The 24,147-nt window shown below is 40.5% G+C and overlaps 2 protein-coding genes across 3 annotated transcripts in view; both read left to right on the forward strand.

The window, feature by feature from the left end:
• Positions 1-718: 718 nt before the first annotated feature.
• faimb (Fas apoptotic inhibitory molecule b) lies at positions 719-2,425 on the forward strand. Its single transcript, XM_026933613.3, has 4 exons — positions 719-934; positions 1,055-1,283; positions 1,631-1,680; positions 1,915-2,425. The coding sequence occupies exons 1-4, from the start codon at positions 824-826 to the stop codon at positions 2,050-2,052; spliced, it is 528 nt and encodes a 175-aa protein (XP_026789414.1). The 5' UTR covers positions 719-823; the 3' UTR covers positions 2,053-2,425.
• Positions 2,426-3,477: 1,052 nt separating this feature from the next.
• agap1 (ArfGAP with GTPase domain, ankyrin repeat and PH domain 1) overlaps positions 3,478-24,147 on the forward strand; it is a 142,472-nt gene continuing 121,802 nt past the window's right edge. Inside the window, exon 1 of one of the 2 annotated variants that reach the window (XM_026933394.3) lies at positions 3,478-4,704. In XM_026933394.3, coding sequence (XP_026789195.1) covers positions 4,542-4,704 — 163 coding nt within the window. In that variant the 5' untranslated portion in view covers positions 3,478-4,541. The remainder of the gene's footprint in view (positions 4,705-24,147) is intronic. The other variant, XM_026933395.3, reaches the window with a different exon arrangement.

Here is a 24,147-nt window from a genome sequence, read left to right on the forward strand (position 1 = left end):
GGTAATTGAGAGTGAAGGAGTGAGAGAGGGAGGAAGAGAGAGAGAGAGAGAGAGAGAGAGAGAGATTGCCATCTACTGGTAGTTCTGTTACTAAGGGAGGATTCATTCCTCTTCAGTAAAGGAGTTTATCCTGGGAACACTGGATTGGATGCCAAGCCATCAAAAAGGCATCATACACGCATGTTCAAACCAAGGGGCAATTTAGCATAGCCAGTCCAGCTACTGTCATGTTTTATTGAGGTGGGAGAAGAGTGAAGAACCCGGTGGAACCCCATATGGACACAGGGAGAACAAGTGAAACTCCATACAGACAGTAATCTGAGATTAGCATATGCGCCACTACTAAGGGAGGATACAGTATACAAAAAGATTAGATTACATTTTGATGGTTTTGTTGGTCTGGGATATATTGCCACAGCAATGTATTTTCCTAAAAATCATATATCTCTCTTTTTTTTTTTTTTTGAAGATAAATGACTGGAAAAACCCAAATTGCTATTTACTTCAGTTTTACTTCTATTAAGACAAATGATTCTGCAACACCAGTGTTTTCTGGAGCTACCACGTTTCAATGGACAAATGAAACACACACACAAACACACACACACACAGGGCCTGGTAATTTAAGCCTCTTAACACTAATGCATGTGTTGCTGAGTGAGCACTAGACAAGAACAAAATGGCTTCAGGAAATTCATCAGCAGTTTAGAACTATGAAGATTGTTAATATGTCCCGGTTTTGGTTTGGGCAGTGTGTTAAGATGAAATAGAGGGCAAATACATAACCTGTGCAAGGCCTTGGAAGTGCAGTCAATAGTATAAAATGGCAGATGTGGTGGGTATGTGGGAGGTGCCTCTCAGTGATGGGATTTACCAGATTGAATTTGAGCATGGAACCACCACAGGGAAACGTGTTATTTATATCAATGGAAAGGTGAGCTGAAACGTTTATTATATGATGTTTCAATTTTAGTTGATGAGAAACAGTGTAGGTAATTCATAACGTCATCATATTACATGTTCAAGACATGTTGAAAACTGTTTCATTTTAAAGGAGGTCCTCAGAAGGGACTGGATGTTCAAACTGGTGGGCAAGGAAACATTTCCTGTTGGACGTACAGGCGCAAAAGCTACTATAAATATCGAAGCACTTACCGGCTTTACTTATGAGTACACTCTGGAAATCAATGGAAAGAGCTTCCAGACTTTTATAGACAACTGGGCCAAAATATCCAAGACTTGGCTGCTGAAACTTGATGGTGCTGACTGCAGGATAGTTCTGGGTAAGAGAGAAAAGCAATGCAGCAGGAGAAAACGTGTTCAGGGAAAATGCATTTAGGATAAAATAGCTAGTAGCTAATTGTCTATGCCACTCACTATCTTCAAGAAGCACATTGTCTTCAAGTGAATCTCATTTAAACCTGTGTGTGCAGTCTTCTACAATCTTTTTGCTTACTTATTTTTCAGACAAGCATAGAGAGAGTTCTAGATGTTTGTAGCATGTGTAATTACAGGATTACAATCATAGGCATACTCCTTTGCCAGATGTTGCAATACTCCTGCATATCCTCATGAACTCCATTTTCTAATGTGTGTTGTTTAAATTATTCTGGTTTCTATAACTTCTCAGAGAAAGATACCATGGATGTATGGTGCAATGGTCAAAAGTTGGAAACCATGGTAAGTTACTCTTTGAATCATGCTTTGGGTGACTCATTGTATGAAAAGATCTCAAGCATCATGATCATTGCTTTTTATGTTTAAGAATAAACTGCTGCAGACAATTAGAGAGTAACAGAGTAAATACAAGTACACATACATTTGCCAGGATATTCATGTGTGCTGTGCTTTTATAGCTACTGCATTAGCATTTTCATGATAAATGTGTGCTTTTGTATTTGTAATTACGTACAGGGAGAGTTTACAGACGAAAGCACTGAGACGCACTTTGCAGTGGGGAAACATGAGTGTTGCATAAAAGCCACTGGCAGTGGGAAGAAAAGAAATGGAGTAATGCACACTCTGCTTGTGGATGGGACAAAGGTCTTATAACGAAGAGGACGTACTTGTTTCACTTTGAAGTACTTGAGGCTCAGGTGGCAAGGAGCAGAGCGATTACGTCCTTGTGCTCTAGCATTTCTGAATCTAAAGTTATTAAAATGTGATTAACTAAATGGCTAAATAAGCTGTAGTCAGAGTGGCATATGCTTTGTCTGGGAAAAGCAGTATAGGAAATTTCAGCCAATTAATGATAGTGATCAGTGATTTCAGTCAATTAAATTGACTTTAATTCAATAAAGGTGGCATTGTTTATTCTATTTTTGTGTTATTTCTATAGACACTTTCGTAGACAGAGATATAGATTCGGGCAATTGTTTGCCAGACTAGATTCAAATGTTTACTCATTTTCTCATTGCAAGAATTCCTTTTCATGCACAAAATAAATTGAAATGAATTGCAGTATCATGTGCATTGGAATACATGTTGCATTACTTGATTATGCCCCATGTCATTTTAAGTCCTATCTGTGTGTGCATATGCAGTAAAACACATAATGTTGTGCTCAGATTAAACACTGGGTTGAGTGATAAGTACAACGCCTTTGTTGCTATGTGACTTGTGTGTTGGGGCGTGACCACATGGATGGCAGCTGGCACTCTTAAAATAAGCCTTGCCACCCCAATTCTAACCACAAATCTTGTGTCCAGGAGGTTTATTACGCTTATGCAGTTCATGCAGAATTAATGAATCTTATTACTCATGTTTATTTAGAATTAGGCATTTTGATCCAATGCCTTGAATAACTACAGAGTAACTGTACTATAACATCATAATGTGGCCATTCATTTTGCACCAAGAAACAAATCGGATATGATTCAAAAACAACAATGTCTTATAGATAATTAGATCATGCTTTTGATTTATGTGAATGACAAGGAGTTAGGTGATACAGCGCTGATGATGTAAGCTTAAAAACATTTTTTTTAAAATTCATTCGTCTTTAGTAACCATTATATACTGGTCAGGGCAGCGGTGGACCCGGAGCCTATCCCAGGAACACTGAACACGAGGTGGGAATACATCCTAAATGGGTTTCCATTGCAATGTAGCACTCACACACATTTACACCTAGGGGCAGTTATTTTTTTTTCACTGGCATGTTTTTAATAGGTGAAAGAAAACCAGAGAACCAGAAGGAAACCCACATAAACACGGGGAGAACATGCACAGAAACCCCACACAGACAGCTCAGGATCAAACCTGTGAGTCTCTAACAGGTCCTAACTCTTAATCTAACCTCTACTTGCCACCTTATTATCTAAAACCTGGACACACAGGTGCCTGAGTACTGCACAGGATTAGCGCAGCCAGAGCCGTAACGACTGCGCAGCAGGGATTAGACCATTTTCCCAGTGCACTGCGCAGAGTTGTTGCAGCCAGGACCGTGACCAACGCTCAGCAGCCGCGACTCGGAGCTTTCCAGTAGGAATCGTCCCAAGGAGCGAGCACGCGCAATGGTGTGTGTGTGAGAGAGGATACGGACGGGACGGAGAGCGGCGCAGGAGGAAGAAGGGGAACGCTCGCTTGCGCCTTTGCTCGTGAAACAGCAAACAATACAGTGAGACAAGCGATCGGACCGGAGCATAACATCACCGTTTGTGTGCGCGCGAGTCGGCAGGCTCGTGGAAAGATAGTTTGGCGGCTGTTCTTTGGCAGCACGCGCTGAAGTGAAAACGAGGCAGAAGAGCGGAGTGCGCAGAGCCGACACACTCACAGCGGGCTAGCGCGCTAGCACATCACAGCTAGCTAACCGGCGCTCTCTTTCACAGTTGTTGCGTTTATTGGTTTTGTTTTTTTCCGTTTAAACAAGGCAGCCAGCGCCCTAAAAACAATGACAAGGGCCAGGCCCGGTCAGGTATACTTTATTCTGCAAAAACTGAACGTTTTTTAGGGGCCTGTTCTTGTCTTTTTTCTTTCTTCACTCTGGCTAGCTAGATAGCCTTTAGCCAGTTATGACAAACACTTGGTGATTTCAGCAGGCTGGGCTCATACGCTGTGTTGCTGGTGTGATTTTTGGCTTTCCCTACTCCGGAGGCGGAGGGAGGATATGGGGAAGCTGTGCCGAGCTGACCGTCTCCATCTGCCGCTTCAGCCAGGATTTCACCTCGGGAGAGCTCTCAGCCTCCCTCCGGCTTTCGAGCTTCTGCAGTGGGATCTGCTGTGTGGAGAGATGAGCGTTACACAGGCGCACTTCACAACCTCTGCTAGCTAGCTGCTTTGATTTGCTCTGCTTTTGGTTTGCTTAGTGGTGAACTTGTCACTCGAAATACCTAACCGTTTGCAGGATTAATAACCATAAAGTGGCTGACTAATTGTGTTCTGATTGTAAAAAGACAGTATTAACACACACACACACACACACACACACACAGAGGGTTGTTGGTTCTCGGACCATGGTCTAGTCTGCTGCCTGAATCACAGAGACACGGTTATCTTGCCAGTACTCATCGGAGCCTGTTGAGTGGCTTTACATTTGCAAGATGAACTATCAGCAGCATCTCGCCAATTCGGCGGCGATCAGAGCCGAGATCCAGAGATTTGAATCCGTCCATCCGAACATCTACTCCATCTACGAGCTGCTGGAGCGGGTGGACGAGCCTCTGCTGCAGAACCAGATCCGGGAGCATGTCATTGCCATCGAAGGTAAGACTGGGTGAAGTTCTGACTCTTCATGCTCTTCATGGCATGGGCATTTATGCTGCATCTTCTTCACATGATCCACAATGTCCCATCTCACTTTTTCCAGGTTGTCTTAGGTCGCGGACTGATATTGTGTTTTGCACCTGGGACAGGGGTGTAATGGGCAGGGGTTTAATGGCAGGGCTGTAACGGGCAGGGCTGTAACGGGCAGAGGTGTAACGGGCAGGGATGTAACGGGCAGGGATGTAACGGCAGGGATGTAACGGGCAGGGGTGTAACGGCCAGGGGTGTAACGGGCAGGGGTGTAACGGGCAGGGGTGTAACGGGCAGGGGTGTAACGGGCAGGGGTGTAACGGCCAGGGGTGTAACGGGCAGGGGTGTAACGGGCAGGGGTGTAACGGGCAGGGATGTAACGGGCAGGGGTGTAACGGGCAGGGGTGTAACGGGCAGGGGTGTAATGGCAGGGATGTAATGGGCAGGGGTAGCTCAGTGGTTAAGATGTTGAACTACCAATCAGAAGGTTGTGAGTTCAGACCCCTGCACTGCCAAGCTTGAGCAAGACCCTTAACCCTCAACTGCCCTACTGCCCTTAACCCTCAACTGCTCAGTTGTATAAATGAGATAAAAATCTAAGTTGCTGTGGATAAGGGTATCTGCCAAATGCCATAAATGTAATATAATATAATACACCTCATGGTCTGATGTTTGATCACCATGCTCACTTGAAGGCCATACACATCTAATGTCCTGGAACAGTTTTTATTGCCTTACAACAAACTGGACAGATCATCCATGGTTCTTACACTTTGTTCATTTTTACATCTTCTTCTGAATTGATTTCAAGCTTTTTTCTTCTTTTTTTTTTTTTGCACTAAAACATTACTTTAGTCAACAGGTGTTTCGTTGTAGCACTTAGTAGTTGTGTGTTTGGGCAGAAATCCACACTTATGAACTGCATGGGCATTACATCATCAGATTACCTCAGTAATAAAGTACTATTAGGATTGGGATAAGGTTTCCGGACAGACGTCACATGTCTTTTAAGTAATGTTGCCACAGGATGTCTGTAATGATTATTGTCCTACTTGCATAGGATCTTTGTATAAGATGTATGGTGTACGCATGGCTGTTACACCAGTATTTCAATGCTCATGCCTACTGCGTACTCATCATTTTAATACAAACGGATTGGTTTGACCTTTTTTTTTTTTTTTTTTTTTTTTTTTTTTTTAATAAGCACTTGTGTCCAAGTTGTGCGTGATTGTTAGAAGATCAAATGACCATAACGTGTGTAGGATGTACCTGTGCTAGGAATTCAATAACTTCCCTAAAGCTTCTGGAAGCCCTTTGAAATTGATCTATATTTTCATTGTTCTGCGTTTTTAAGCTTTTGGCTTCTTTTTGAAAAATCCAAATAGTGTTGTGGCTTTATATAATTGCAGATTCATATTATATATTTTATGCTATTCTATCTTTATATATCTGTATATTATTTGTATATACAATGTACATTATGCATGGTATATTTTACATATACAACCTGCACTTTTTTTAGTTTGCACAGTGTTACTATTTGCACTTCTATTAGATGCTAAACTGCATTTGCAGCTGCTGAGTACCTGTACTGTGCAATAACAATAAAGTATCTATCTATCTATCTATCTATCTGTCTATCTACACTGAAGAAAAAGCACATAATCACAGGATGTAGTCCTTAAACATTACAGACTTGATGGACTCAGACAGGACTGAAATCCCAGAGATACTCCAGTAATAATGACATTACCCCACATCCCCATGTAAAACTAGTCCACTAGCAAATAAATGGTGTGAAACAAGGCAAATACCTGCAAGCAAAGTGTGTGGTACATATTTAGTACTTGTACAAACTTGTGTTTTCTTCACCATCCAATGTATTGATCTGATTTGTTGCTCTCTGTTTGTCCCAAATTGTTTCAAATATGTAATTAGTAATAGACTGCATATTATAAGTATGGCACTTTTTCTTTACATTCACATACAAACCGAAGCTAAATGATGACATGCATTGTTTATCTGTTCTTGTCTAAAAGAAATGCAGTCAGAATGGTTTGTGTAGTTTGTGTACACTGGTTTTCTTCTTAAATCAGCAATGTAGTGTTCATGGCATCAACTCCTGTTAAACTTATTGAACCAACATCTCTGTTGAATATGTTGTTGATTATTAATTTTTTTTAAACTATTAATTACCACTTATTGGGGAGGTGTACATTGTAAGACCTTATGCAAAGGTTTAGTTTGACTGTGTAAGCTTTGGGGAGTGGGGATTGTGACCTGCTCAGGCATGTAGAAGGATCAGTCTGGCAACCTGTAAAACTCTTATACAAACAGGCCTATGTAGGCTAGCTTCTGACGTTTTCCTTAAAAGGGATAATTGAGAATGTGTGTCTTCTTAAGTCCTGTTTGCTTGGTCATGAGTACAAGTGAAAGTAACAAAGTCATCCATTGAATAGAAATGAACTGCTTTGTGTGGTTGACTTTTGCTTTTTACGAATGTAGTATGTTGTAGAATTTTTCTTCAGAACATTCCTTAGATTTCAGTCCAAATCAGTGCAGGATTTCTTGTACACTTTTAAGACTGTTCACCAGCCTCTGGGTTTGACAAATGGCAAATCCCGGCTGAAAACTGATACAGGACACGCTTCTTGATCTTTAACTCATCAGAACTGTAGGATGTCAAATGGAACGATTTGGAATGGAAGATGGTCAGAGACTGGATTCTGGGAGACAGACTTGTGCACAAAGAACGCAGTAGATGAAGTAGATGAAGAATGACTAAGAGAAATGTATTTCAGTTTTCTGGAAGGATGAAAGAAATTGTGAGTGACAAGCACAGGAGGGAAAAAGTGAAAGCTGTGACTGGAAATAGAGGCTGAATTAGAAATGAGAGGGAGAGCAAAAGGACTGGAGAAGTGCAGTTATGTAATTGGCTGATTGCTGCGCTGTAGTATCAGAGAGATGCTTTTATACCGTGGTTATATAGCTTTCAAACATGGTTGCATATAGCGGTTATGCAACCATGTACTGTGCCACTGTCCCAGGATGCTGATGTTAGGAGTCTGTGTGTCTTGGAGAGATCGGACAACGCGCAGTGCACTCATTGTTTCTTTATGAATTGCTCCCTCTTTGTGGTCATCTTTGTTCAGAATGTTGCTCAGGCAACCCTCACCACAGCAAGTCATTTTAAAACATACACATGACACATGCAGAGCACATCTGTGAACTTGTCGTTACTGCCCTGTCTATGGTAAAGGGCATTTCTTAGCATCCTGGTGCAGAAAAATGGGTCAGCTCTCATTTAGCCTTTAGGATTCCATGCAACTTTGCCTCATATGCAGTGGCCATGTGATCAGAGTTCATAGTGAAAATAGAAAAAAAATCCCAAAAGCAACATAAATCTGCTCTCTTGGGTTAGCTGAGGCTTGTTCGTAATTACAGAGACCAGTAGATCAGTCCACGGCCTGCATCCCAGAGTGTACCACATGGTCCAACATGGTCCTATTTTGCCCTTCATCTCTCTGTGAGCCCAGAGAGGAAGGGGCATGTTTGCAATTGCAAGATAATTTTAGCACCACCTGCTCCACTGCTCTAGTGTGCTGTTCCCAATAATTTCAATACATATCTTTCCTAACTGAATTGTTTTTCTTTGGCTAAATGATGCAAAAATTTCTTTTTGGAAAAAAAAAAGAACTTTCACGTACAACGCTACCACTTCACGTTTCCCAAAGGTGACTGGACTTGAAAGAAAAGAGAACCGAGTCCTCATGCAGAATGTCAGCAGATCCTCAAATTCGGATACCAGAGTCATGTCATGCTTTAAAGGCTGCATGTCATATAATAATTTGAACCTCAGGGTCACTTTGGCATGGCAGCAGAGCTAGGGATCCCTAAATCAACAGAGGCGTCATGCAGATGGTGATGCGGGCTAAAAATCCAGCCCCTCCCAGCCAGTCTGCCTGGAGGGTACCATTAATGAGCAGCCGTCCTGTGCGCTTCGTTAAGAGCAACCGGACGACAGAGCATGACAGCACCCTCCCTGTAGTGACAAGCTTGTGCACACTCTCATAACGCTCTGTCCTTTACTGCCTGCATCCTGCTTGTCAATCCTCTGCGTTTATAGATATTTTTCTTCGTCGTAAAGCTTTTAGTCATTTATGCTGCTGGAAGCTGGACGGTGGTTTTTTTTTCTCCTTTTTTTCTTTTTGTGCTGATTTTGTGTTGGTACAGGACAGAGCTCACTAGGAGGGCAGCAGCAGAGATGCCATATATTTGTTTCGATTTAATTAGGAATCCCTCAGGAAGATCCATGGAGGCCACTGGAGAGAAGGGGGTGTGCATGTGTATGTGTGTGTGTGTGTGTGTGTGTGTGGTGGTGGTGGTGGTGGTGGTGGTGGGGGGGGCTTCATATGTCAGAGAACCAGCTGTGTCAACTCTGGGGTCAGGGGTAAATTAATTGACTGCACCAAGCCCAATAAAGTTACATTAATGGTCTTGCTGTAGGTATGAACACAATAAGCAATATGTTAGATTAGATGCTAACTGCCCCCTTTCGTTACAAGTTCAGGATTATCATTTATATCAATAATGATATGTTAATATTTATACAACAGTGCTGTTGAATTCTCGATTCTAATTCGAATCACAGGTTTATAATATTTTGCTTGTTCTAATATGGTATTGTTTTTATAGTGACAGCTAATTCATAACATTAACAAACTTGTTTCATGGATGTTCTTTGACTCTAAATGTAACTATAAATGGATAAAAAATGGAATTAATAAATAAAAAAAGGAATTGTTGGAATTGTTGGTAAATTGCTGTGGTGTACGAGGAATAAAACACTTCTGGACCTGCTGTTATTGGAAAATAATCAACTTCATGGTACTTCGTGTGCTACACTGAACTTTTACTACAGCTGAAATCATTACATTTGTTACTGAAGTACACTGCATTTACTCCCTAAATTCTTCTTCTCATATGCACTCACCGGCCACTTTAATAGGTACACCTGTACCCCTGCTCAGTCATACAGTTATCTAATCAGCCAGTCATGCTGCAGCAGCACAGTGCATAGCATCATGCAAATACAGTTACAGGCTCACTGAAACGGTACAGTTAAAGATAGGAAAAATGTCTCCTGTTTTTTTCCTCCCAATCTTCAACGGTCCAGTTTCGGTGAGCCTGTGACCATTGTAGCAGCAGGTTCCTATTCTAGGCTGACAGGAGCTTCTGCTGTTGTACTCCATCCGCCTCAAGGTTCAACTTGTTGTGCATTCTGAGATTCTTTTCTGCTCACCACGGTTGTAAAGTGTGGTTATTTGAGTTACTGTAGACTTCCTGTCAGCTCAAACCAGTCTGGCCATTCTACCCTGACCTCTGTTATCAACAAGGCTTTTCTGCCCACAGAACTGCCACTCACTGGATGGTTTTTGTGTAAACTCTAGAGAGTTTTGTACATGAAAATGAGCAGTTTCTGAAGTACTCAGCCCTACCATACCATGATCAAAGTCTGTGAGATCACATTTTTCTCTGTTTTGACGTTCGTGAACATTAACTGAAGTTCAATTGACAGTGAAATGTATCAGTGTGATTGTATACATTGCTCTATATCCTCATGGCTGTCTGTTTGAATAATTCCGTGAGCACGCAGGTGTACGGGTGTTCCTAATAAAGTGGATAGTGAACATGTATTTATAGTCTATATATCCTGTATATGCAGTGTGAAAATGAGACTGCTAGAGAGGGATATTACAGGATATTGTATTGGTGGAGACTCCAATACAAAGACGTGAATGCATGTTCCTTTTAAAGTTTAAAGGGAAAGAATGAAAGGTTGCTGAAGCCCGCTGCTCTGGGTTTGCTTCTGGCCTCATCAGTTGTCTTTTTCTCTCTCCCCCTCTCTCTCTGTGCTGGATGTTTTGAGTGTGGGTGGTGAGAGACCGAGAGTTCTCAGGCTGAGCTGAATAGAGATTTGTTCTTTCCCAGTTGGGGGGGGGAGAGAAAAGAAATGACAGACATTTTGATTCTTCCATCTTTTAGATCAGTCTCTACTAATAGGTGAAATGTGTGATGGGTAAATATAAAATACAATTCACTCCTAAATCACTCACTAGCTAGTTCTCCCGTATCACATGACCACTACCAACTGTGAAGCCAAGCTCTGCATCTTTTTGAACTGCTGCTCATGCTACATCAGGCACTATCTGCAGGCTGCCGAGTGGCAAAAGAGAAAAGCATCCGCCCTGTCGTCCAGAGATCAGGAGTTTGAATCCGACGATGTCAGAGCCATCTGTGGCCAGGATCCATCTGTGGCCAAGGGTCCCTGTGCTTTTTTCCATCAATCACAGCGACACTAGCCAATCATGGGCATCTGAGAGTTCATGCATGCGGAAGGGGATGGAGAGCACTTTCCTCCGAGTGTGTTACGCCGCCCCCTGTGGCTTTGCATATCTCAGACGAAGCATGTGTTAGCCTTCACCCTCCCTGGTTGGTAGCTGTCGTATGACGGGGAGACTTAACTGGACTCTTCACCTCTTGTTGATAGGGTGAACACTTTTCTTTTGCGCCACTTGAGAGCCATTTTTGACCATCTTAACCTTCTGCTAATTAGCTACAGTATTCAGAACCCTAGATATGGGTTTACATGATAGTTATGCAGTGCTTCGAGGCTCCACTGTGGCATGTGATCTTGTCGTATCGTAAATAGCATTTGACATAACACAACAGTTTTGACTGGGAGCTTTTAGCTGGCCATGATGCAGCACTGTGTGCTCTGTAGTGTTTCCCCAGCCAAATGGAGTTTGAGGATGGAACTGAGAAACACTCAGCTTTGAGGCTCTTCATGTGACCTTTTTCCCAGCAGCTATTTAACACCTCTAGGAGGTGTAAGGCATAAAAATGTGCCTGATTTGAAGAGCGGTGGCAAGTGGCATTATTGAAGCCGCTGTGCTGGTAAGAATGGGGGAGGATCCACTTGTCACTTCAGCCCCAGGGGTATATACAGCTTGAACCTTGACAGTTGGGAAGATCCATAGTTCACATTGCTTACACAATGCCTGTGAATCTGTTTCTGCCACTCAGACCTAGGTTGTTTGTTTATTTATTATTATTTAATATTAATTGCTGCTTCAATGCTCTGCATACTAGAAGCATACTGGTCACGAAGTCTGTTGTGTTTTATTTTATTTTATTTAACTGTAGATGTTTGGTAAAATCTGTCAGTGGAATACCTCTTCACCAAAGCACTTATTTAATCTATTTAAAAATCCTCTTTAACACTTGTGTGTTTTCTTTTCTTAGTGTATTAACCTCCCCTAACAGGATTTTAACTCAAAGTTATTCTTAGCTGCTGACCTGTTAGACTAGCATGTGGATATGTTTTTGTTCTGTTAGTCGCTCTGGATATGGGTGTGTGCTAAATGATGTACATGTAAATGAGGTTTTTCAGGTCAATGTACCTTCTTCAAGTATAGAGAATTAGAAGGGAGATAGCTGTGTGGCCTGTCGTTTACTTTTCTGCTGACCCTCCCTGAGGAAATGGCAGTTCTGATCTGGGGATGCGGTGATGTCATGCCTCTCAACACAGTCCTTTGTTGTGACCTTGGCTTGCTGTGAAGCCTGTGTGACTCCTGCCGTGTGTCACGACAGTAGATCCTTTTGAGAGATACTACTGTGTTTTGTTTATGACACCATAGCCTGATACGTTAGGAGGAACATGCACATATGCCTGTAGTTCTTCCTTTTTTACTCTTTATTCCTTTTTCAGCAGGATTTTGGTAAACGTGCTTATTCTTTCTCGCGTGTTGTTTAACGTTTTGCTGGGAGATGAGTCGCAGTGTTGGAATAGCTGTAGACTTGACACCAGTACAGCCCCGGCCATCCCCTGGGACACTAATTTACAGCATTGCAGTGGGGGAAGGTGACTCCTCTTGGGGACTGTGGGTGGAGCTTTGAGAAATTTAGAAGTGTTTGAGAAAATATAAGGAAGCCGGAGCGCACCAGCTGTGGCATGCAGCTGCACCAGCCGTTCCTGTTACTCTACTTTAAGCAGGACACAGGAGTCAGACCCTGACCCAAACAATAGCCAAGCTCTGATTCAGGTCTCATCGAGACAAGAATAGCCTGTGTGCAGCAGTCTTCCTGCTGTTGGCCATGATGCATCCCCCCCACAGTGTCCCCAAGGACCCAGTTACCTGATGTCACTTCCTGTGCATTGATCATTAGCTGCGGTGTTCCAGATGCTGCCAGTTCATGAGGAGATGTCTGGAGGACTGCAGACACTCGATGCGTCTGTTGCAGCATCACTCACGATCAATATGTTGCTTGTCAAAAGCGTTTATATATGTTTCCGGACGGGAAGGAACAGGGGGTGGTGTGGGTGGGTGTGTGTGTGTGTGTGTGTGTGTGTGTGTGTGTTGGGGGGGGGGTCTAATTACACTGCAACAAGATTATACAGCTCCTGAGACATAGCTAATCAGATGATGATGGATTTTTGTTTTATTCATTGGAAAATTCAATAATTTCCCCCTACAGTTTTTTGATTGGATATAATGATATGAAGTTCCTCACAGCTTGAAATGTCATTGAGTGAGCAACCACACTTAAGAGGTGGACTACAGAAACAGATTTGACTACTGGTCAGCTGCTTTTTTCCCCCTTTGCCTTTTTTTTAATGTGGAATTTCCCCTCAGCATGTTTCATGCTGGAAACAAAGGAAATACATATGTTTTACATTTGAAACTAATTCGATGGGAGAAAAGATATAGTCAGTGGATCTATTTTTGGCCTTGGATTGCACAATACCGTAATGTCTCGACCATAAAACCCTTCAGTAAAGCCGACGGTCATTATTATGACTTATCTTTTTCAGCTTGACTGAAAAAAAAACCCTGCCTCTGCTTCATGAGACCTTTTGCTTAATGTAGTATTAACTCAAGTGCAGTCACGGTTTCCATGGAAGCTGTATGGGGAAGTTCATTTCAGCCACAATAACCCCTCTAAATAACTGCACCACAATGGGAACAACAAGCCTAATACCTGCACGTAATCTCAGACTAGAAGTGCTGATCAATCCTTTGTTTTTGCAATTTTGATTAGAATAGATCAAGCAGCAAAGTGATCTCAGAAGGCTCTGCGCATGTCATGAATATCAATTAGACTCTGATCAATTTCAAAACCTGATGGACGACAAGCTCAAATAATGAGTTAGCCAAGCCTATGTGTCTATCCATACATTTTGAGTTAATTATTACTATAGCTTTAGCTCACAGTAGTGTGAGAGAGGCTGAATTGCTATTGAGAGTGAATGTGTTGCATCAATAGGAGGCACTCTTCCCATCTGCCAGTGTTTAAGGGGGAAAAAAATCCATGGTGCTTTCCTTGTGACAGGTCACCATCTGTCGGCTCCCGCCCCCACTCCTCGTGTTAACGCTGTAATTAATGTATGCTACTGCACCTCAGAAGTCTGGTGAAGGTACAGCCCATGTGCAGCGACCCAGTTTTGAGAACAGCTGGATTAATTATCTGATACACCTCACTATTTCTCCTTTTACTGCTTGGCTAATACTTGGGAATGTTTGCAGTTTCCTGTTGAACACTGATTTAGAAGACAAACCTAAGCTTGTTTTGTATACAACAGAAGTATTCAATTAAAATTTGTGAAGGTCCAGTTATATAAAATTCCTTCCTTCTAAACGTCTAAGCAACTAAGATGATTGAATAGCAGCAACAGTTACCTTTTAATGCTTATTAGTAGTGATGGCTATTAATGATATAAAATAAACATTTGAATATGCCTTTATAAACAATTCAGCATTTCAAAATTATAGTGTTAGTCTTCATTTACAAATAGCATGGGACAGTCTTTCTAGAAAATACTTTTAAAAATATTAAAAACCATGTTAGTATTATAAATATTTGAAGTTAATATTAGTAACTCTGGTAGCTGACAGTGGGATTAGCTTTATTTTGTCTTAGGCCTCATCTTTTGTTTCCCATCCAGCAACTATCCAGGATCTACAACTTCTCCCATGCATTCTTTGACTGTCTCTGCATTTTTACGTTTTGCTAAAACCCGGGCTGTACACAATGAGCATTCATTTGCACACCCTTGGGCTGTAAGAGGACTGACTAGCACTGTGGTGGACCTTTCATATTGAGCTTTGAGTTGCTTTATTTCCTTTATCTCATTGAGAACCAAAATAATGAATGTCTGTAACATTTCACCCTTTCTGAGTGAATGCTTCTAGCGCTGTAGTGAGTCTTTGGTCAGTTGTAAATAATTTACATAAATGCGTGTGATTTGATAAGCTGCAACAGAAGCTCTGCTACAAAAGCTGAGATAAGTGTAGAGTTATTGAACTACAGACAGTTTTTTTTTTTTTTTTTTTTTTTTTTTTGCTGCAGTATTTTTTTTTCAAGTACTCGGTTCAGTCCATTCAAATACTTTGCTGGATCCGCATCTAGACCACAGTCTTCTAGTCGATGATCCCTGGTATACAACATGGCCTTCTAGTTTGCACCCAGTTGCTTACTGTATGTGTAGCGATATGGCTGTCATAGCTCCTTGCAAACAATGTAGACTTTACATTTTTGTTTTGTAAGAAATCGTACCTGTAATATCTATTTCACTGTCTTAAAGTAGTTTCAGTTTTTTGAGAATCATCTGCCACTGTTAGGATCAGGATTATATGTAGAAGAGGTGTGAACATCTCACTTGCATCTGGCTTTTTTTTTTTTTTTGTTCTTTAAACTATGCCATTTTGTTCTAGGAAAAATAATGCACAGCTAAGACGGTGCAGCACCATTGTTTTGACAGCTGTAGACTCCTTGCCCTGGAACTTCTATTTAAGTCATTTACTGTGGACAGGATGCCGCAGAAAGATGACATGAACACACACACAGCCACACACTGGGGAACAGGTGCTCAGGTGGGCCAGGGTTACTATGGCAGTAGTGCTAGGTTGCCAGCATTAAGCTAATTAACCCCTGTGGATGTTGCTGGCGGCGGCTGCAGTGATTCTCGGCCATCTATACTGACTGGGAACTGGGCCAGATGCCACATCCCTCCTTTACATCTTCTTTTTCATCACTCCTTGAGGCTCACAGACACCTTGTGTGAAATCGAGGCCCTTGTGAGTACAGAGATGTTCTAATCACACCTCTTAGCAAACAGATAAAACAGATGATAAACCTTTTATATTTACACTTATAAAAGTAAACCATACATCTGCTATGGCCAGTTAATGTACACACAGGTTGTATGGGTGTGTGATGAAACTCTGGGATAATGGGGATGCCTCTGCTGCAACAAGTCTAGTCCTTGTTGCTAATTCGTAACAAGAAACACACTTAAAATATACTTTAAACAGGAAGGAAGTTATTGATGAAAAACTATTTCAGACATTTGACCTTGCTGTGACCTTGACCCTGTTGGATCAATTCCCAAATCTGAGCAGTTCATCTGCTGGTTGCAATGATAGTTCCCTATAAATCCTACAAACTTTCAACCATGTTCTTAAGATATCATGCAAACGATAATCTCGGACGGACACATTGCTGGACGGACAGACGGAAGAACGGACGACCGGTAAACATAATGCCTCCACCACCTAGGGACAGAAGCATAAAAAGAGTTAGGGACAAAAAAATGCTGTATAACATGACCTGCTATGAGTCACGCTGACAATCCTGTGCTTGTAATTCACAGTCAGTGGTGTGTCAGAGGTGTTGGGTTGAATTTGGTGGGAAATTTGTACACGAGTCATATAGCAGCTCAGGTACATCAAATGGCATTGTGTCCCAACTTTAGCCACAAAAGAAGTCGGACTACCAGGTGACAGACAGGAGCCAGCAACCAGTTATGGGAGTAAGAGCGTAAAACAAATGGGAATCAGAATATAGCATTTCTGTGTGCTCTAATTTGGTGGGAAGCTAATGAATGATAGCTGATTTATCCTCCGTGTGTAGTTTATATCGTCATCATTGTGAAGTTGTTTAGCTACAACTCATGATAGAAAGCTAGTGACTAGTGGGAGGTGCTTGTGTGTTTCTCTGGATTTTTGTATTTCAAACTGGATTGTATTGAGCAAGAGGGCATCTTCTTGCCTTGGTGTGTAACTATTTATTGTGCTGTGTTTTAGCTAGAGTGCTATAGGCTTGTGCAATATACACCTTGTACTCAGTAACCGTAAAAGTAACTTAGTAAAAAAAAAAAATGCTTCTGTAATATTCCGGACATGTAAGCAGATAATTATATTCTCAGTGTCACTGTTAAAAGACATTTCTTCCAAGGCCTGATTTATTATTGAGCCTGATCCGGTCTGTGGCACCAGGTTTTTAAGTTGAACTCAACTATAACTGAATAACAACCAGCATTCTTTGCAACCCTGATCGTTGACAGTTAAGGACTTCGTAAAGCCTGATGTATCAACACAGATGGATGTAATCAGTTGACTAGTAAACAAAATCAAAGTTCATAATTAAAAACAGTCACAACAAACAAGAAATCCAGATGTCTTCCAATGTTGTGTTTTTCTTTCAGTTGCATTAAACTGTACTCTCAAGAATTAAGCCACTATTTTATCCAGCATGTCCCTAGTTCTATGGCCTGCGAAGTGCCTGAAGGTGCGTAAAATGGGGACGATTCAGGCCAAAATTATGTGGGAGGCAAGGACAACCACGCTGTGAGAACCCTGAACCTAATCGAACCTGAAACCAGCCTAATCCCAACAGTTACTTGAGAACTTTTTCGGGTTTGGACTGTCATCTCAAACTGTAAAGGAACATGTAGCCAGCTGGCTGCTGTCTGATCCAGTGATTTTATGCGAATTCGTCCAGAACGCTAGTGACTCACTTTTGCAGCAGAAGGGTCGTCTGGCCCAGAGACGCAGGATGACATCATGTTTCTGTTCCGGTCTTAGTCATCCAGTTGTGTGAAAATATGTGTGGTACATCAGTTGTTTATGGAGAGCACATCTCTCTCACTGGTAGATCTAATCTGTGATGCTATCAGATTTAGCCCACAATCTCACTTGTCAGTCAAGCAGTTATCCTGCATTTCATCTTACTGTAACAATGCGCAAGACATGCAGACAAGTGAGAAACCTGCTTTATGAATAATACACAATGTGATGACTGTATGATCCCGGATATCCTGGATATGAAGAGTGCAGACTACTGCATTAGAACTGTTCTACATTTTCACCAGCCGTTTGACTCTTTTCTCTGCTCAGCAATAATGCACTTTTCATCTCTCTTACACCTCTTTTTTTTTTTTTTTTTGCCCCCACACCGGAAAGGTCCCACTTTCTTGTATGTGTCCACTCCCCCGCACCTTCATTTTGGCCTCCATGTTTCACTCCTTCTGTCCCACGTGACTTCTGACTCAGCATTTTGTATCATAAGCAGCAATAGTGTTAGTCGCTCATCCTTACTGTGTTCAGTTTGGGAACAACTGGAAGGAAGAAAAGAGAGGAAGCTTTTTTTTTCTACACTACAGAAACAGCGTTTGGGATTTTGGAGGTCTTTGTTTGTTCCCCTGAGCTTTGTTGTTAGGGAACTGAATAGACTCACAGCTGGCTTTGTGTGTGTGTGTGTGTGTCTGTGTGTGTGTGTCTGTGTGTGTGTGTCTGTGTGTGTGTGTCTGTGTGTGTGTGTGTGTGTGTGTGTGTGTGAACGTGTGAAGAATAAGGGCTGGGCTGTGGTCTGGCATGAAGCTCTTCCTCTTTCTCTGTCCTGCTTTGTCTCTCGTTCTCTTTCTATGAAATGGAACACTGTCTGCCTCGTTCACATTATGGCCTTGCTTTGAACAGAAGAGGGGGAAGAGGCTACTTGGGTGCTGAAGTCAGACAGAGAGGAGGAATAAAAGCGGGGGAAGAAGAGGTGTAAAAAAAGAGCACTGTTGCTTGTGGAGAGCCATCTTGAGATTTGAGAGCTGGTTAGAGGATGGAGCTGAGAGCACACAAATCAACTTTTGTGGCCTAAAATACTGCATGCAATTGAATTATGCTTAAAATTGCAGCTGGCTTGGTGCCCTCTTGGGGAAAGTGGGTTAGTGGTGGGAATGTGCGCACACAGACCCTCAATTCTTCTCGAGCTGCACAGAGAAGCCCCTGACATTTCTGTCTTAGACCATGTGCGTGTGGAACAGCTCTGTATGTATGTAATCAGCAATGGGGTGATGTGATGCAGCTTGATGCAAAGCAAGTTACTGTTACTACCACAAAATTGATTATTTTCCTATAATAGCATATAAAAGTGTTTTATTCCTCTAATATTACAGCAATGCTGTGCAGTGGCTCTGATCGATTTCCCTTTTTTTGTCAGCTTCTCCCTTAGACAGCTCTCTTCATGTTGGTTTATCCTTTTTAACAACAAATGCAGTCTTCATAGTTCAAACCAGGAGTAGATTTTCAGAGCTATTTAATGTTTAAACAGTCAATCTAGCAGGGTAGACCTGGACAACAAGAAACACCTGTCAGTCACATGTTTCAATATTTTTGATCACTTGAATAATGGGTGGGCGCAAACAAAAGGTGCCGTGTTCTAAGTTGTTTAACAAATCTAGATGTAAATATCAGGAAATGAAAGCTGAAATTTGGATCTGTCGTCTCATATTCATCTTTGATCTCAAACCCAAATGTCTTCAGTGTATAGCAAAAACGACAGAATTGGCCTTGATGTTCCAATACTTTCAGAGGGGACTATAGGTCAGATAGACAATTTTAGAGAAAGCACCAACTATGCAGGGAGATTTCATTATATATCTGACAGTCTATGAAGAGTGAAAGATGGCCAAGTTCATAACTATTACAAGAAATCTCATGTGGAAGAACGAAAAGCCAAATATATTAATGTCACATTTTAACGTAGACCCCGCCTCGTGCCCTGAGTTCCCTGGGATTGGCTCCAGGCTCCCCCGCGACCCTGTGTAGGATAAGCGGTATGGAAAATGGATGGATGGATTTTAATGTAGATATGGTAAGGGTCAGCAGTGTTGAGGGAAATGACATGAACTAAAAATAAAAATGGATTGTCAGTACTTTCTTTTCATTTCAAATGTTTATTCCAGGAGCTTTCTTCTTGTCTTCTAGCTTAACCAATAAAGGTGCATATTTGCTGTGATTCTGAATATTACTAAATCACTCTGTAACTGTTGATTTGCATGAAAGTTAGCAGAGAAAGACAAATGTCAGACTTAATGTGATTTTTTGCTTTTCACACTGTCATTACCAAAGCAAACATACTGTGCCACATACAGTATAAGGACAAAAACAATCTGATTTTTATGTCAGATGTTGAATTATTGACTTTAATTCTCACTGTGTTATAATTAAAACAGAACTCTATGCACTATATAAATATATTCTATGCAGTATATAAATATATCTTGAACATGAATCTCAGTATGTGGCTTGTTTGTGTTTAGATCTCTGTACAGGACATGTGGTCAGCTACAGCTGAGCAAACAAAACATTTAACATCATATTTAATCACTGTTGAACTATCATCTACATTAGCATTATTTGTAGCATGTTAGATTTGGCACTTTGTTTAGGCCAATTTAATCAAAATGTTCTTGCTTTGTTTTATCCTCTTTCAGCCAAAAACTGAAAGTACAATTTTTGTCCATTTTCAGCATAAAGTTTTTGGTGGCATCTGTAATAAATAAAATGAACCGATGTTAACGATATAACGAACTTGTCTAATGTTAGATATGTTGAACATACATTGATAGATTTTATTTCACATTAATGAACATCAAAACATTCTCCATTTATCTTGACAGAAAGTCAGTTTGAGAGCATGTGAGATGGGTTAAGGGGGCGGGGCTTCCAGGTGCTGTCAGTTAATATGAGAGTGTTCAAAACAACTGCGCAAATCATTTCAGATTCACGTGTCACTTGGCTGATCTCCTGTTTTACTGGCTGCTCTTTTGGCATATTTTGAACTCCTACTAGCTACTCGGATATTAAATTGCGAAGCTCTTACACAAAATATAATATAACTGGAGTAAACGTCATGGCAGTGTAAAATCGTGTAGAAATGATTAAACTGTTATATCACACATGCCTAATGTATGCACATACGTTTACACACACACGTTCTGTGTCTTGTCCAGCTTCTGCCAAGTCAATTAGGAGAGCAACCTGACACTCAGCCTACAAGCCACAGCCTGAGTACGCAGCATCAGTGTGTCGTGGTGATCGTGTGTTCGGGCTTTTCACTGAGCTGCTGTGTTTTGTGTGTGTGTGTGTGTGTGTGTGCGCGCTGCTTTAACCTGGAGGCCCCGATCAGCCTGCAGCTCTGTTCCCCAACAAGGATCTCCAGCACTGTCAAGTGTGTGTGCTTGTGGGCGTGCTCATGTGTGTGTGTACTCATTCACACATGCTGTTGAGGTTTCTGTCCACTTGTTTTTACACAAATTGTAAATTTGAATATAAACCTGAATGTGAGTGCCAGTCTTGGCTTAGCCGGCATGTTTGGCCTCTTGATAAGGAGAAGCTGTAATAAAGGATGACGGAAACTGGTGACTTTTTTGAATAAATAATGAAGCTGCGGGTGTGCTCCAGCTTCTCCATGACTTCTTTGGCTGCCTCTCTTTTGATTACTTCACCCTGAACAGTCGCAGTAGCTGATAGCGACAGACAGCATGAAACACAAAACATGGAAGCATTTGTTGATGTCCGTGTAAACTCCAGTACACTGCCTTTCCTCACTCTAATGGTGTTTGGAAAAGCAGAGTCTTGTATGCGATGCTCAGAAAGATGCTTGATTGTGATATGAGAGCTTGTATTTGTGTGTTTCCTGGACTGTGACCTTTTGTTCTTAGACAAAATGTTGCACATGTCAATACACGGTCGATGGCTTGATGTATGAAAGATGCATTTAAAGTGGCCAATGTTTAAATACAATATGATTTAGAGCTGTTTCAGTGTATTATGATGTGGTGGTTATGAATCAGTATTGTGCAGCTTGATTTTAATCCAAATATTTATGATGTAGCTGGATATGCTTTATTCACTGGCACAGACGGTCGCAAAAACTTCCTGTCTTTGTAAAGTAAAAAAACAAAAAACAAACCTTGTATAATACAAAGGATTTGACATTTCGGGATAATAGTATAATTAGAAATGGACAACACCACTTTTTCTTTTCTAATACCTATTCTGAAAACATGGTTTTTATGTTTATTTACAGTGTGTTTTTTTTTAACCTACTAAGCTTTAAAATGAACGTTTTTATTTGAAGCACTTCACTTACGGTATCATCTAACATTTCATACTCACAAGTCACAGGAATAAGTACATAGCCATAAATTTGCGCAAAAACACAGCTTTTTTTTTTTAATTAAAAAAAACTATCAGAATAAACAATAACATTATATCCTACAGAGCAAATGAGTGCAAAATTAGACCAGATTAAATCATAGATGTGTAATTGTAGTATAATACTTATTTGTGCAACAGTAAATCAGTAACATGACAAGCATGTACAAAAATACAATAATAAAATCAAATACATGTTAATGTAAACAATACATGTTAATGTAAACAAAAACATTAACAGTAGAAAATAAATAAAAAAGTCCCTGTATGCTTACTCATTTGAAGGGTCTTTTTTTAAAATATATTTTAGGAAAATATAAGATGTAAAATCATGTAAGAACATTACTGTAAATTAAAGTAAACTTTCCAGACTATTTGTTGCTCTCAATTTCTTCTTTAAGAGCTAGTTTTTTTTTTTTAAACTAGGGGAAGGTGGACTTTTACCTCCTTGCATCATGCAACAGTCCTAAACTGTAACTTGTGTATGTTCAGAAATTATATTTTCTATTATTTTGGTCTTAATTCAGACTTGAATGTTTAAAACATTGGACGTCCGATGATTTTTTAAAAATTATTATTCTTTCAGGCACACGGTTTCAGTCTTTTTACTCATGGACAATCCATTTACTTTTTAATATAAATGATAATTAGACAGAATCATATTTTAAGTAAAACTCTAAAGAATCTGGATGTGTATAAATAATTTATGCATGAAAATACAAAGCATGATAGCTTGTTACAAAATTGGATTGGATTTGTTCTTTGTTTTTAACTTCTCCGGTATCTGGTCGAGCGTTTTCTTTTAATATCAGCCTGATAGTGACACGGGATATCGAATCAGTGCCATCTTTACATATAATATTAATAAAGCTGAGGTGTGTCTGTAGGAGTGGACACGGTTCTATGATACGCAATATGTGTTAGGATATAGGTTGGCTAACAATTTCTAAGCAGTACAGTAGTGTTGCATAAAAAAAATTGATGCTTTTAATGTCTACAAATATATATATATATATATATATATAAATAAATATATATTTATATATATAAATATATATAAATTTATATCTATTATTTATATTTACAAATAGTTAACAATGAAATAATATAACAAAAATCAACTTAGCTTCTTCCAGTCAGTTTGTAATTATTTAAAAAATATATATAAAAAAAATAAAATAAAAGGATATCAGGATATCTATGACATCTCTAAAAATGTGTGGTGTGACAAAATCCATCTTTAGTTTTTATATATCGTCATATCGCCCAGCCTTAGTACTGATAACATGCATCATTTTAGGGTTTTGTTCAACACACAGTGTCTTGAATCAGTGCTAAGTGAGCTGTGTGTTATGATCCAAAGGGCTTTCACTTTAAAGACGTGCACATATACAATCACAACATGGATAACACAATGTTAAATAAGACCTAAACAAGTCTTTTTCGTACTCACCTGTAGTTTTGTGGAAAGCTGCCAGTAGCCAGTAGTTTAGTGTGGCTATTTAGATATCAGCACTGCCCCCTTCTGGCCACTCTGTGATAAAGCAGGGTGGCAGTATAAGATTCTCATTCATGGTAAAATGTCAGAATTATTATTTACAAAATAGGGATACAAGGATGAAGAGAATCAGAACAAAGCCATCTTTTCTTGATCTTGCACATATCGTAGATGTAAAAGATGTCGCTTTTGTAAGTGTCTTTTTTTATTTCCAGAATACATCTCCTATGATATGAAATGAGCACATCTCTGCGGGTTGAAGCTTTTTATTTATAGCTGTGTTGAGGACACGGTGGCAGTGTGCATACAGATGAGATCAGTGCGGCCTTCACATTGTCACACAATGATAGCCTGTGTTCTCGCACGCACTGCTGCATTTTAATCACTGTGAGGCAACAGAGAGCCACAACATTGCTAAGCTGAGCACACTCACAGATGACTGATACGGCTTATAGATTTTCCAGGCATCACAGAGCTTCCAGGCTGTTTTGATTTCACTGCTTTTGTGATCCTCTAGTGCTGGAAATACATGTGCTGTTGCTGAAAGAAAAGCTTCAGGGCTGTCAGCTTTCGATGTGTGAT

The sequence above is a fragment of the Pangasianodon hypophthalmus genome, chromosome 2 (assembly GCF_027358585.1).
Source record: "Pangasianodon hypophthalmus isolate fPanHyp1 chromosome 2, fPanHyp1.pri, whole genome shotgun sequence".
Classification (NCBI taxonomy): domain Eukaryota; kingdom Metazoa; phylum Chordata; class Actinopteri; order Siluriformes; family Pangasiidae; genus Pangasianodon; species Pangasianodon hypophthalmus.